The 15,054-nt window shown below is 39.9% G+C and overlaps 1 protein-coding gene across 22 annotated transcripts in view; it reads left to right on the plus strand.

The window, feature by feature from the left end:
- Nucleotides 1–15,054, plus strand: part of RYR2 (ryanodine receptor 2) — a 722,683-nt gene that overhangs the window by 612,896 nt on the left and 94,733 nt on the right. For all 22 annotated transcript variants that reach the window (XR_010599784.1, XM_065589065.1, XM_065589068.1 and 19 more), the window contains 3 exons: nt 4,421–4,520; nt 6,199–6,278; nt 12,047–12,123. Coding sequence is in view for 21 of the 22 variants with exons in the window: in XM_065589065.1 (XP_065445137.1) it covers nt 4,421–4,520; nt 6,199–6,278; nt 12,047–12,123 (257 nt within the window). In the remaining variant the exon portion in view is untranslated. The remainder of the gene's footprint in view (nt 1–4,420; nt 4,521–6,198; nt 6,279–12,046; nt 12,124–15,054) is intronic.

The raw sequence follows: 15,054 nt of genomic DNA on the forward strand, positions 1-15,054 counted from the left end.
TGTATGGTAGAGGAGATCTTGGAAAGCAGATAACATGAGGATAAATTAAAGGAGATGTGATCATTGCAGAATGAGATGGAAGTAACTGTTTCTTTTCCTTTTTGTCTTCTCTCGGATTATTCTATTTTAATCTTCCATTTATGTGTTTCGGTTATTTCAGACTTTCAGAGTGTGTTCATAACTTTTTATAAAGTATTATAGAATTATTGGTACTTAGCTCCTGCAACTATAACAAAATTCCTAGTTGGCTATCTCTGGGACTTGAAGCTAAGCCTCTGGATCTAATAGTGCAAGTGTCAACTGCTTGAGCTAACGGGCCAGCTCCATTAGCTCAAAGGCAGTAGTAGTAGACTCCAACCTTCCTATGCAAAGTAGTTACTAGAAAGAGACAAAGAGCCATGCTGGGTTGGTAGATAATATTCCAGAGCTCCACTCTTGTCAGTTCCTGCTCATGTGTAATATCACCTGGCTCCCTACAGTACCTTCCTGCTTGAATATTTTAAGTTAAAATTTTACCACACCCTTGTTCGCCAAATATGAAAGTTTGGTTCAAATTAATCCCAGGTATGACCCCAGATCTTTGATTGAAAGATCTATGAGGCTTTATAGATTTATTTACAAAAAAACTACATCAAATCAAATTTGCTTTTCAGTCCCTTGATAACAACTACAAAGAATTAGGCTTAAGCAGTCATAGAACTACTAAAGAATAAATTATGCTTTATTCAGCGAGAGAAGCATAAGTATATCTTCCTGTTGGGCTCAGTCAGCTACACTATCATTTAAAATGAATGTCTTATGCCTCCTGAAGAAAATAAAGTTGTAAAGCCCTTAGAAATCCTCAAGTTGCTGTAAACAACATAACATCTATCACAGTCTTTCCTCTCAGATAAAAGGTAAGTAACCAGAGAAATTATGGGATTTTTCAAGACCATTTGTCAGTATGCAGTGCCAGTGGCTTGAAAGATGACTACTGAAAATGGGAAAGTTAATAAACCATGAATTAGGAATTTCAGTCACATCTGTGGTCCTTGGAAGAGAGACTGAGAACAAAATGAAAATAGACTCCAGACCTCTTACCTTGGGTCTGCTGATTGTCTGCTGATTATACAGATTTCTGATGCACTTATCCTGCAATGACCAATGCCACTACTAAGAGGGAAAGTCAAATGAAAGTAACATTCTTAGTAATAATTCTGGTCAACCTCCTCTTCAGGAAGGACCTGGAACTCATACTCTAAAACCAGCCTGTCCCAAAGCATTTGCAAATAGCTATTCTTCTTACAGACTAATTGCAGTACCACATCCTAATTTTGAAAAATGTGACAAGAATGGCCTTTAAACAAGACTTCTTTCTTCTAGTATCCAGCTCAGTGAATAAAAATATAATTCCTTAATTAGGAATCCAAAATCACTAGCTGCTTCTCAAAAGAGCAAACTCCTCTTGATATTTTGAAGTGTAAGTGTAGACCGAAGAAAACTGCTTGCACTAAGCAATAGAACATTTGGATTATCTTAGTCTTCTGAATGGCTATAGTCCACAGTACAAGAAAGAAACAAGCCAAGCACACAATCCAAAGAAATGAGCAAGTAACATAATAAATCTTGGGCATACACTTACCAACAGACAATATTTATAGGCATGTAAAATTTAGACAATACAAATTGTCTTCCTGTACTGGAAAGTTGGTTGTTAACATTAAAAATGTCAACATTTGCCAGCAATTACAAACCTGTAATATTTTGTTGTACTGTAATTATTACATATTCTAAGATAGGTAAAAGTATAATATATCAGACATCACTGTAGCGTGACTATAAGTAAATTAATTTTTAGTTGTGATACAAATACAGGACAGATTTAGTATCTGTCTTTGCCATATGGTTACTTTTTACCTATTAAAATATGAGAATGAAACAGAAAAAATGTCTAAGTTTTGAACAGACTCTACTTCTGATGAAGATAATGATGAAGGAGCCTCCTAGCTCATGCACAGCCTTGCTGGGGAAAGCCTTCAGGGTGAAAATCCACATATGTACACTTCTCAGTGTTCACGATTCATTTATATGATATAAATTAAGATCACACAACAAACTGATTTATTTTTTAGTGTCAGAGTTTTAAAAATATCCGTTCTGTGAAATGTTGATTTTTTTTTATTATACCAGGCTTTTCTTTTAGCATGATTTTTTATGTGTGGTTGTGATGGTGTGATGAATGAGATCAAATTAACTCATTAAGCTAATACCTTATCAAGCTTCCTTCAGATCAGCCTGACTGAACACAATTAAACACAACTGCCAGCCTTATAGCTGGCTCGGTTGTAGCAACTGTAACTAGGAATGTGGACACCACAGAGAAGTGATAATACCTAAACAGGACACCAAATGGTCTAGCATACTTTTTGTCCTCCTGGCAGGTTGCTGTCTCTCCTGAGTCCATGTACACATATGCTCCTTCATTGTCTAGAGAAAGGTGCACCAGAAAATTTAGCCTGGCTGAGAGGGGAAATATTAGTTTTGAAAGCTCTTATCCAAGGACTGATCATCTTCATATCTTGTTTTTGCTGGACCACTCTGCCATTGGCAACTATCTAAATGGCTGTGTTTCCCAGAGGGAGGTACAAAATCCCTGAAGTTCCTTTCTCTCCAACCTGGTTTTAAACCCTTTTGACCAGGCTTCTTCCTGCCTCTCTTTTGTTGTGTATCTGCAGGCATCAGGCCTTCCCATTCTCTTGGTCTGTAGATGCTGGAGGGAAAGCTCCATGCTACTGTGCTTTCCTCATCAGGCTGTCAACAAAAGGTCCTTTTATAATAACCCTGGGCCTGAAGACACAAGTAAATAAGTGACTCTTGCAATGGAAGAGAGAGAAAAGATTGTTGGGTCTAAAAATAAAGAAAGGAAAATGTAAAGGAAAAATCAAATGTTCATCGAGTTTCCATGACCTCTGAAGCAGATGAAAATATTTTGTTGCAGCTTTATTGAAACTGTGTTGTAATGATTCTTTGGTTTTGTGTAATGATTATTTGTTTGTGTGTACGTGTATGGTTGTGTTCTGTTTTTTAATTCACCGGAAGAGGTTTAAACATGAAGGCAAACCTTTCAGACGTTAGCATGGCTCCACATAAAGCAAAGCTGCCATATTTCTTTTTCTTTTCTGTGCCTCCATTTCGACTTATCACATAATTTAAGGGGAAGGTTTAACCACAGGAGCTCTAACTGTAGTATGAAAAAAAAATGTGATGAATTTTGTTTCCGCAGCACGATATTATCAAAGATTTACGAAACAAATTTGCCAGCCTCAGCGAGAACTCTCTGGTAACAGCATAAATGTCTGTGTTGGTTTGCTTTTGATTTAAAGGTTTCTTTTTTCATTCATTTGAACCCATTTCTATTTTGTACCTCTTTTTAGTTTTTAATTTTCATAGTCTGTATCTAGCAAGCCTTCATTTTTTAAACCTCTTCCATCTTCCAGTGTTTATTTTCTGTACTTTGGATGGAAAGTTTATGGCAGCAAAGCTGTCCCTCTGGCTACTTCTGCTGCAGCTGTTCCTGCTCTTAGGTCATGCCCCATTGACTACGCTTTTCTACCACGCCATCTGATGGACTCGCGGTCATAGGGCTCTATGCAACTTCCATTTTGCAACTTACACTGCTTAGTCATTTTCAATTCTCCAGCAAACTTCAGTTAAGCTTGTGAAAGCTCATACCCACCTGGAATTAGCTGTGCCTCTATGTTTTCTCTTTATGTTTTCAGTAGTTTAAATAATGAAGAACAAACTTCAGACATTGCTCAAGCAGCACCATACAGTACCGTTTGTTGCCACTAGAGAATGCAAAATATAAAGGCACAATGTATTCTGTCTAATATCCTTTTGGGATATGTTGTGGGTTGGGGAAACCTATCTTATATTATAAGTCAGCATCTTACTTGAAATGTACAACGCTGCCTATTATTATTTTTTAAACAAATTTTCCCAGATGAATGAAACTCCCGATGAAGCTATTCTGTCATTCAGGGACAACTTGCACCTCAAGAGCCGTGTACTGAGCAGTATCAAGTTATGGTCACGCTGTAGAAGATTATTAAGAGAGTATAAACTGTTGCACAAAAACATAGCACAGGAGTGCAAGTTTGATACATGCAGTACATACATACTGTGAATATGGGCTTTGAACTAACCAAATGATTTACAATTGAGAGAACTCCTTCCCGATAAACAAAGGACTAAAAGGATAAAAAGAAAAACACAAAGGGAAATATTGAACATGTTAAATATTTGTTCAGTAGCATTGTATGTGCGTTGAATAGGTCTATGATGTTGCAATAGAGCCCATATACTAAGAGATAACAAAAAATCTTTGGCGAGCTGATGGTCATTGAAGTCCTCAACTTAAATGATTGGAATTTCTGTTCAGGAAAAAGAAATGGAAAAACAGAAGCTTCTGTACCAGCAAGCAAGACTGCATGATCGGGGTGCTGCAGAGATGGTGCTTCAAACAATCAGCGCTAGCAAAGGTAAAGACCTACCGCTTATGTACATATAAAATCTTCTTTGGGATTATTTTTTAAAGATTTGTTGGCTCTAGAACTTGCTCCTTGTAATTATTGGTGGCTACACCTTAAATTAGGTTAATTTTCAAATAAATACACCTCTACCCCAATATAACGCTGTCCTCGGGAGCCAAAAAAAATCTTCCCGCATTATAGGTGAAACTGCATTATATTGAACTTGCTTTGATCCGCTGGAGCGCGTAGCCCCGCCCCCCTGGAGCACTGCTTTACCGCATTATATCCGAATTCGTTTTATATCGGGTCGCGTTATATTGGGGTAGAGGTGTACCTCAAATTTAGGTGATGATTAGGAGTTGATCCTGCAAAAGTTTGCTAAAAAAACAATCACAAGAAATTTTCTTGTGGTATTTTTGCATTCCTGGCCCTGGCTGGAGTCCAGATGATGTAGAGATGAGTGAAAGATGGCAGGGAGGTCATAGCTGTGCACTGGGAATGTGTAATGACAAAGTGAGGCTCCAGACTTACCAGGAGTTGTGTGTCTGTGCACTTAGCACAGGCTCTGATTTTTTTTCTGAACAAGTTCACCCGTGCCCATTTATAATCTGTTCATCCCCTGCCTCGTCCATATCCTTTCACCTTATATTGCTAAGAAGTATAACTTTTTAGGCTTCTGTTCATCAGGCCTATGGGTGCAGTTTGGGAGGGAGTAGGGGGGTGTTGCCCCTCCTCCCCCAAACTGCAAGTCTCAGGTAGATGTGGAATTTGCCCTCCCATGCGTGGCCCATTGGCTGACTGGAGCTGCCTCACCAAAATAGAAGTCAAACTACACCTACGATTAGGCCCCATCTTTCACCAATCATTTTTCCTACCTTTCTGTACTGTGTCTACTGCACTATTACTTAAACAACTCTGTCCTTCATAAGCAGAACTAACCAATTTCCTCTTGCTACTATATTTAACTTCTTCACTTCACAGTTAGTCCTTGAGGAACTGTCAAAGTTTTGTCTGTGTGGACATACAGTAAAAACACATTGTTAAACTGACAAGTCAGTTTTAAATTGTGCATCCAACCTCAGAACCAGCTGCTCAAGGCTGTCATGACTGAAGAGTAATTTATATTCTTTGATGACAATTCTTCGTGTCTTTCATCTTTTCTTTCCTTTTTTATACAGTCTTTATCTATGTATTCTTAGAAAGTATGAGGGCTAGTCTACACCAGATGCGCTACATCTATGCAGCTGCGCTGCTATCGCATGTCTGGTGAAGAGACGGGAGAGAGCCGACGGGAGAGAGCTCTCCCATTGGTATAATTACTCCACCTCAGTAAGAGGTGGTAGCTATGTCAGCGGGAGAGCATCTCTCGTGACATAGTGCTGTCTACACCGGTACCTAGGTTGTTGTAACTTGTGTCGCTCATGGAGGTGGCTTTTACACACCCCTGAGCGATGTAAGTTATATTGTCAAGCAGTAGTGTAGACCTGCCCTAAATCACACAGTAGATATGGTGAAGGAAAATATGTGTCTGTTTTACAAGAGAGATTATTTAAATGATCCTCTCCTGTAAACTGCCATGTAAATGACTCCATGCTGTGCACATCCTAAGGCAGTATAAGTTAGTATAATAGGTTGGTTTGTTTGTTTTTTAAATATGAACTTAAAATAATAGTTTAATATTTTCAAGGTGAGATGGGTCCCATGGTTGCCGCCACCTTAAAGCTTGGGATTGCCATTTTAAATGGAGGAAATTCTACAGTTCAACAGGTAAAGTTCCATTCTATCCAATCTATTCTATGTAGGTTCTTAATAGACATTTGTCACTGTAGTATCTGAATGCCTTCCAGTAGCACATTAAGTGATGTGACTAACATTTGTCATGTGTTATGTCTTCCTCTCCTGAAGGGGAGAAGTGTACAGTGGAGTTTCTTGTTTTGATAGGGTTTGTTTGTTGTTGTTTTGATTGTTTTTTAAATGTACATGTTGCTGTGTGTTTATGTGAAAGCAGGAAAAGTCAAAGAAATGGAAGGCAATTAGGTTTGTGATGGTCCTTAACTCCTGGGGGAATTAACCAGTCTCAGACTGGCCCCCTTAGACAGTTTTATCCCACACACAGATGAGCTTTACCTTTATTATAGAGGGTTTCATTGTGCCAGAGGAGTGTAGCTGTCAACCACAGTCTTCATCCCAGATCTTTAGGTAGTATTATATATCCTGGGTCAAAGCCATGTAGCTCCCTGAAGATAGAACCAAGACCTTGAACCTGATTTGAAATTCTAGAGAAGGCAGTGTAGAGTGTGGAAGATGGGTTTGATAGGCTCTTGGTAGTCAGTGTTGCTGAGGAAATGCGCTGTAGTGTTCTGTACTAGTTAGTTTCCTAAACACAAAAGGTTTCATTCCCAAATATGTCACATTGCTGTAATCCAACTGAGCAGTGCTGAAAGTGTGAATAACTGAGGCCACGTTACTGCCTGCCAGGATGGGACAGTCTCTTCTGGCCAACTAAAGAAGGTAGAAAGTGTTACTTGTGGATGCTGTTATGTGAGAGTTTGGCATTGGTGAGGAATCCAAGAGTACTGCTAAACTACAGATTAAATTGTCCAGTTGTGGATGTGGGCCTTCATCTAATGGAGACTCTGCAATGGCTGCATGCTATTCAAAGTGTTTTTGTCTGTCCACTAGCATTACCTCTGTCTTCCTCAGGTTCTGCTTCAACCAGCTATTCTTCCTCCATGATCTGAGCTAGTTCAAGCACTAGGCCATCGTGATGGTGGTGGAGTGGTCATATGTGGTAAAAAATAAGGGGATCTATATGTCATCTCCATTTTGAGGACACTTGAGTCCATGTCAACCGATGAGTTCACCTAGTGGCTTCATGTAGATGTTAAAAAGGACCAGAGAGAATATTGATCCTTGTGGGACTCTACAAGAGAGGGGATCTAGTGATGGAGGTGTAGTGTCCCATAACTACTCATTGGATGTGTCCCTTCATGAAGGACTGAAGCCATTTATTAACCTGGATCCCTACCCCTCCTTCTCAGCCAAGAAAGTGTTATCTGATGATTGACAGTCAAACTCTGCAGAGAGGTCCTGAAGGATGAGAATGGATGTCTCCTCTGTCTCCATTGATAGCAGAAGATCATCCATCAGTGCTGTTAAAGAAGTCTTAGTTCCAAGGCCCTGCCTGAATCCAGAATGTGCTGGGTCTAGAATATTAACTTCAATTAGATGAGCTTGTAGTTTGGCTTTGGCTAGCTTCTCTCGTTATTTGCTTGGGAACTGGAGCTTTGGCACTAGGTAGTATTTGGTTAGAACAATTTATCCGGGTTGGGTTTCCTCAGTGTTGGTCAGACTATTCAAATTATTATTTCCTTTAAAAGAGAGAGAAGACCAACACAAAGATTTCAATTTCTAATTTTACATGGTGAAACGAGTGAAAGGATCTCTAGGAGGTTTATTGACAAATGAATATAATTTTGAATCATCAGAAACTATACATTGTTAGCATTAGGTTAGTAGGTGATTGAATTTCAACTTTAAATATAGATGGGTACTTTTAACAGCAATACTGGTTTGTGGCGAGGGCTGTAGTATTTCAATTTTTATTGAAACCTAAGGGTGTCACTTATATTTATATTTTGCTTCTTTTTGCCTCTGAACTTCATGACTCCTTTACACTTAACTGGCTTGATTCACCACTGTATTATTCCACTTACAGCTGGTGTAATCCCAGAGGTTCCAATTGATTTAAATGGAGTTACCCTTGCAAAAAAAAAACAAAAAAAACTGGAGCAGTGGTGTCTCGTGCCCAAAATAAGTGGTGTGGCTGTGGCTGACCATTAGTTACACTGCCCTCCACTGTCCTTCACCCACCACCTCCCAAATAAAATCAGCTAACTAAACAATTGAGATCTCTTCCCTCTCCCTCAATACATAAATTCTGCCCCCTATCCCCTCCATGATTTCTCTTCTGCCATTCCAACCACTGGTCCCCTGCTCCTCTTGAAAATGAACAAGCAGCCATTCTCTGCACTGCCCCCTCCCTTTTACCCCTCCCCCCAGACTCCTGCTTCCTTTTTCAATTCTACCTTGCCAGGCCAGAGACTCCTTTGCTTTGCCTTTCCTCTTCAGTCACAGGTACCTACCTGCTGCCTCCTTGAAATCCCAGACTAGCAAGTTCCTTACTCCCTCACCCGCAGCTTTCCCCTGTTTGGGCCCCTGGTGCTGTTCGAGGTGAGGAGGAGCTCTGAGCTGGAAGTGCACTTATATTCTATACTCTTTGCATCTAAAGTTCTTTAGCCCTAAAAGGAATTGAACAGGAAGCCTGTGAGCATGGGTCAGTCTGAGCACTGCGCTATAATTACATCTAGACAAACTGTGTTACAAGAACATTAAGGGTTGCAGAATCAAGCACCCAGAAGTTGATTAAATGCCAGAATTAAGGTTGTGTGTGCAAAAAACCTACATTAAAAACATAACCATTTCATCCTAGGGAACCATATTGTCCCCCCCAGCATGGATCCTCAGCAGGGTTGGGATGTTCAGAATCACAGCACAGTCCTCTACAACTTGAGTGAACAGAGTAACTTGTAGGATAACAGTTTGTTATCCTCTGTGTGGACCTGCCACTAGTGGGGTTTGGAGACACACACTTTGATAGTGGGGATGGCACATGTTAACCAGTCCACACATAGTAGCTGTGAGAGGATGGAGCATGCGCAGTGCAGACAAAATCCACATGATTTATCTAGCATCCTATAATAAGTTTCTACTTAGCAAATGCTTATAATTTGGTCAAATTTGGTTGAATTTTCGTATGGATGGCAAAACACATGTCCCTGATACCTCTGTGACGCTGCTGCCAAATTTCAAGTCCCTGCTCCCAAGAATGAAGATGTAGCTTCTCAAAGAAACAGTGGTAAGATATTTTTAAAGTCTACCTCATTCTCTGAGATGCTGAACTGTTCTAGTTTGGTGAAGTTATAAGCAACCAAAAACCGGGTCTGGTAAAGGAAAGTGTTTGGCAACCTTAAGCGAGGTAGTGTTTCCTGCACTACCTATAATAAATCTTCTGAACAATAATAGGTCAGCAAAGGGTAGTGTGATGAATCTGCTGATGCTCTTCTGGCTCCTCAGTGGAGAGTGGTAGTGTTTCAAGAAGGGTGTGGGACAGTAGTGGAGCAGGGGGATGGTTCGAGAGATGTGGACAGTGACCAAGGCAACTGTTCTTGGTGATAGCTCAGGGTGACTGAACTGGGGTTTTCAGGGTTGCCAGTATGTGATTGGGTCTATCTGATTTTTTAACAGTAACAAGACACAGTGTAGATAAAAACATTCATGAAAGTGAAAATTACCCCAGACCTAACTCTAGGACACGAGTTTTTCACCAACGACCTCTGCATGATCCTAAAATTGATTGCCCCTTAGCTGAGGGGCAACGGTACTTTCAATGGAAAGAGGAGCTCTTGTGGGGCTCTAGACTTCTAACAGCCTCAGCTGCCTTCCCCCTCCCCTGATTGCACTGTGTATTGTTGCACTGAAAGGGCTGAATATTGCCAGGGATGAATCCTCCCCTTGTCTCACCTCAGCTCTGCTTGTTTCTTCATTGTGCTGCTGGAGAGAAGGGGGAAGATTTGCTACAAAAAGTGTTGGGTGGGATTAGCCCCCTTGGCCACTTATTAGTAGCTGCCATTGAAACTGAAGTAATATGGTATTGAATCAAGGCCCCAAAAATGAGTCTCTTCTGAGTCTGTCATCCTATATGTAGTGATAGGATTGACTGGAAATACCTGTCAGTACTCATGAACCCTAAAAATACATTCTCTGACCAATTACCTTGTGATGTCATTACCATAAGAACCACCTCCTGAATGCTATTTTTTTCTGAAAATGTCACAGTACATGGTCATTGTGACATATCCAGGGTACAATCCAGACTGATGAGTAGCTGTGTCACCCCTGCCCTGTAACCTTGGTTGCCTTATGATGCCTTGCTGAAGGAGTTCCCACCTGGGCTGCTCAGAAACAGCTTTCCAGCATGCAAGGCACACTCTGAGTGCCTGTGCGTAATTGCAGCCTGCCAGCCACACTTGGGTTTCACTCTGGTTCTTCCCAGCCTTGACTATATTGCAGGGTAACCCCAGCTCAATCCCAGTCTTTGCTTTTCCTCCAGAAACATATGTCCTGTACTGCACAGCCCTCTCCTGGACAATACAAATAATGTGTGTTATGTCTGTTATTTCTTAAAATAAAAATATGGCAACTTGTTATTTCAAATAGTTCTGCAGACACTTCAATTTAAACACACTGCATTAAATAAAATAGCAAAACACGTTTTTATTAACTACAAAGAGAGAGTTTTGAAGTGAATACAAATAATGAGGCATAAAAGTCAGAAATGGTTACAAGAGAAATAAAGACAAAATGCAACTAGTGCCCAACTTAACAAACTGGTAAATTCAAAGCCATGTTTTTCTTACTATATGCTCTCAACAGTCGTACTGGCCAAACTTCTTGGGCCAGGACCCCTTCTTCTGTTTGAGGGCTGCTTGTTTTGTCCTGTCTTGTGCAGTAAATCGACGGACAGAGAAAGGAGAGGGGAGTCCCTTGGGGGCATTTATTCCTCCTTTTTATAGAGTCAGTCCCGTCTTGGAAAACATTTCCAGCTGAGATGCAGGAGACAGAGTATCTATATGTAAGGATATTCCCTGCCGATTTTCTCACCTGCTTGAACTCCCTTTGTCTCCCTTCCTGCTTGATGCTCTGATTACTGCTTAAATGCAAGCTAAGCAGAGAATACATTCTTTTGTTTGAGGCTGACCTATTTGCCAATCTCAGTTTGGAACATATGTTCCAAACATCATACAGGAAAATCTTATAACTTTACATACAATGTTGCCACACATATTTTATCAGGACAATATTGACCAGCAGATTGTGAGACCTAAAATGATACCTTACAAGACATACCTTGTACAAAGATGATTATAATAGGGTGCAGACAGAGGGGTACATTTTGTGAACTTATTCAATCTGAATTTGTAACACTGCAATATAATTCCATGTCAATTATTTTTTCATATCAGTAATTCTATTTAAACTGTCATCACCAAAATGTCAGAGAATCTTCCAAATACTTTTAAAAAGAAATAACAATTTCTCCTTCTTTCTGCCCTTCCAGGTTGTTAGAGAAATAGATTAACTTATAGTTTGTGTGTGTGCATGTGTAGAATGAACTAGCAGAAAGCTAAATCAAAGATTAGATTTTGCATTTAGTTCTGAATGTGCTGAGGTTAGTGATTGTTATTTCCTATAATTCCTTAAAAAGCGTCCACGTCATGGTGGCAGCCTCCTCTGGGAGGTTTGGTCGGTAACAAAATATCCGCCTGACTTGTGGTACAAGGGTTTTTGTCAACTGGTCTGTTCTATCAGATTTATAAATGCCATCAGAATTATTTCACAAGACTGTCTAATTGGCATAGAATAACAGATCCCCAATGATTTAACATTTATACTATGTGGTTTGTTTGCTGTAGAAAATGCTCGACTACCTCAAGGACAAAAAGGATGTGGGCTTTTTTCAGAGCCTTGCTGGTCTTATGCAGTCATGTAGGTAAGAAAATATCTATTATAATATATCTATTATTTCGTATCTAAATTCTTTTCTACAGGATTTGTAATATCAGTAGAATGTCGGAAGAATTACCTGGTGAGACAGGAAGGGTAAATATGCCAGGAGTGTGCGTGCGCACGCGCGCGCGCGCACACACACACACACACACACACACACACACACTTGTTTTCCTTTCATATTCCTAGGGTTTCAACAACAATAAACTTCTATGATGCTATGATAGTGGAACTGTCCTGGGGCTATGCTTATCTCCAGCTTTTAGGCAGGATTACGTAAACCATTGTCTTTGAATATTTGTACCCCACTTTTGAGCCCCTATGACTAATTACACAGCTACTTACCTTGCAGGCTGCCATGACTTATTCCCTGATTTCAGTGTACCCAATTCTGCTTCCCTTACAGCAAATAGTACCTTATTTCCTGATTTATCCCATTGATGTTTACAGGCTGTGAAAGCATTTGGAAATGTCTGCTCATCATTTCCCACTCACGTTTACAGTCTAGGGATATTGGATTTTTGGATGTTTTGTGCAAAGAGTGCACTGCACCTGTGGCCTGTGATGTGAATTGGACTCAATTTGATTTGGGGGTGAAATTTAAAGTGGTGGTTCTGACATATAAATGACATATGATTTGGGTCTTGTCTACCTTAGCCACAACCTCTCTCTTCACATGATGATATGACATTTGTAATTGACTGATGTGTCCAAGATAACAGCCTGCAGAGTTAGTGGTAAGGCATTGTCAGTGAGGGGTCCTTGGCTCTGGAACTCATCTACTCCCATCCTTCAACAGAGCCCAGATTTGAATACCTTCAAGGAACTCTACAAGGGTCATTTCCTCAAGAATTCCAGGGAGGGCTCTGTGTGGGGAGGGAGTTAATAGAATTTTGGAAGGTGGAGAAGGGAATTAAGTCATTTGTTTTGGAGTGGACAGGAGGACATTCTATGGTCTTTTCGCAGGTTTGTGTTTCTGAATGTGTTTGTAATAAGTATGCAGTGCGTAAATAAATACAATAATTGTATAAAGACACTTGCATAGAAAGTTAAAATTGAGCCCAGTTCACTGTTACATTATGACTGCTATGTTCCAGGCTGGTGAAAAACATCCTGATTTATCTGGCTGCTAGAAGATTCCCTTTTGCACCATCTGCTGCATGGCAGATGTCCTAGGACTTGGACTAACTACTGTATTATTTTTTTCTTCCTGAACAAAAATAGCTGTTAAAGTATTTTTTCATTAAAAGTAGAATATTTTGGTATAACAATGGTTATGAAGTGTTTGCCAAATTGAGCTTTATATTTTTCAAAGAAAAAAATAAAATATGAAGTTTTCGTCAGAAAGTTACAACAATCTGAGATTGCAGATCACCACCTTTGTTATGTTATCCAAAGAACAAAATAGTTGTTACAATGAGAATCCCTGCACCAAGGTAGATGAGCCATCAACAAGGTATACAGACTTATGATAAATGGAACCATATAATTTCTTCTCTGTGTGGCTCAGAGGAGAGCAGGTTGTGAAGTAGGGCACAGTGAACTAAATCCAGGGAAGGCAGGAGATGGAGCCATTATGGCAGGGGTTGGCAACCTTTCAGAAGTGGTGTGCCGAGTCTTCATTTATTCACTCTAATTTAAGGTTTTGCGTGCCAGTAATACATTTTTACATTTTTAGACGATCTCTTTCTATAAGTCTATAATATATAACTAAACTATTGTTGTATGTAAAGTAAATAAGGTTTTTAAAATGTTTAAGAAGCTTCATTAAAATTAAATTAAAACGCAGAGCCCCCCGTACTGGTGGCCAGGACCTGGGCAGTGTGAGTGCCACTGAAAATCAGTTCATGTGCCGCCTTTGGCACGCGGGCCATAGGTTGCCTACCCCTGCATTATGGCATGAATTCTCTCTTCCCCAAACCTATAGAATTCCATGGCACTTTCTACACCCTGAAGACAATGGTGGAGCTAGTGAAAAGCTTCTCTACCTTGAATGTTTCCTTCAGGTCTCTACAGATTGACGAGTGGAAATCCACATGATAATAAATACTTCCAAAACCACCATAATTTACAATTGGCTTTGTCTATTTTGCAGAAGATGCTGGGGTGGAGGTGCTAGTGGTAGCACATATCCCTCAGGAGTTTGCTGTTTGGGATTAAGCAGCCTACAGAATAGAGGTTGTCAGCAAAATAGGCGTCTTTCCCCAACCCATTGAAAAATATTTAATTCAAAGTTATTTGAAAATTTTCATTCAAAATGTTTAGATTTTTCCTAGGAAAATTCAAAATGAAATGATATTTTTTTCTTTCCATTCATATTGATCCCCCCCCACACACACACACACAACAGAAACAAAATGCAAATTTAAGTTTAATTTCCCATCAATAATAATCAAAATTCTATAGAAAATGACATTTTCGCCACCAAAAAAAAAATAAACCCCATTTTTGATGGAAAAATATTTCAGTAAAAAAATATATATCTAATCATCTCTACCACAACAATGTAGAGATGTTGGCACTGGATTTCCCAGTGCATCAGAGTACATCTGCATGGTACTACAGACCTTTAAACATCTTAATAAACCAAAATAAATGGAAAATGTAAAAATACATTGGTTGATATGAAGGGATTAGTGCTTTATGGCTGGAGGGGAGGATGAAAACTGCTGCAAAAGGGTCAGTGTGGTTACTGACTCATTCCCTAGGAATGTAGGGTTTAAAAGGGGAAGATCTATACCTAAAGCCAGGGGTGAAAGTAATTTAAAGGACTTACCGGTTCGCCGGAGTCCTGAGAAGGGTCGGGGCCTCAACCAGAAGGGGGTAGTCTTTAGATTGAGATTTAAAGGCCCCCCGGGCTCCGGCTCCAGTAGTGGCGGCTGGGAGCCCCGGGCCCTTTAAATCACTGCCGGAG

Source organism: Chrysemys picta, chromosome 3 (genome assembly GCF_011386835.1).
Source record: "Chrysemys picta bellii isolate R12L10 chromosome 3, ASM1138683v2, whole genome shotgun sequence".
NCBI lineage: Eukaryota > Metazoa > Chordata > Testudines > Emydidae > Chrysemys > Chrysemys picta.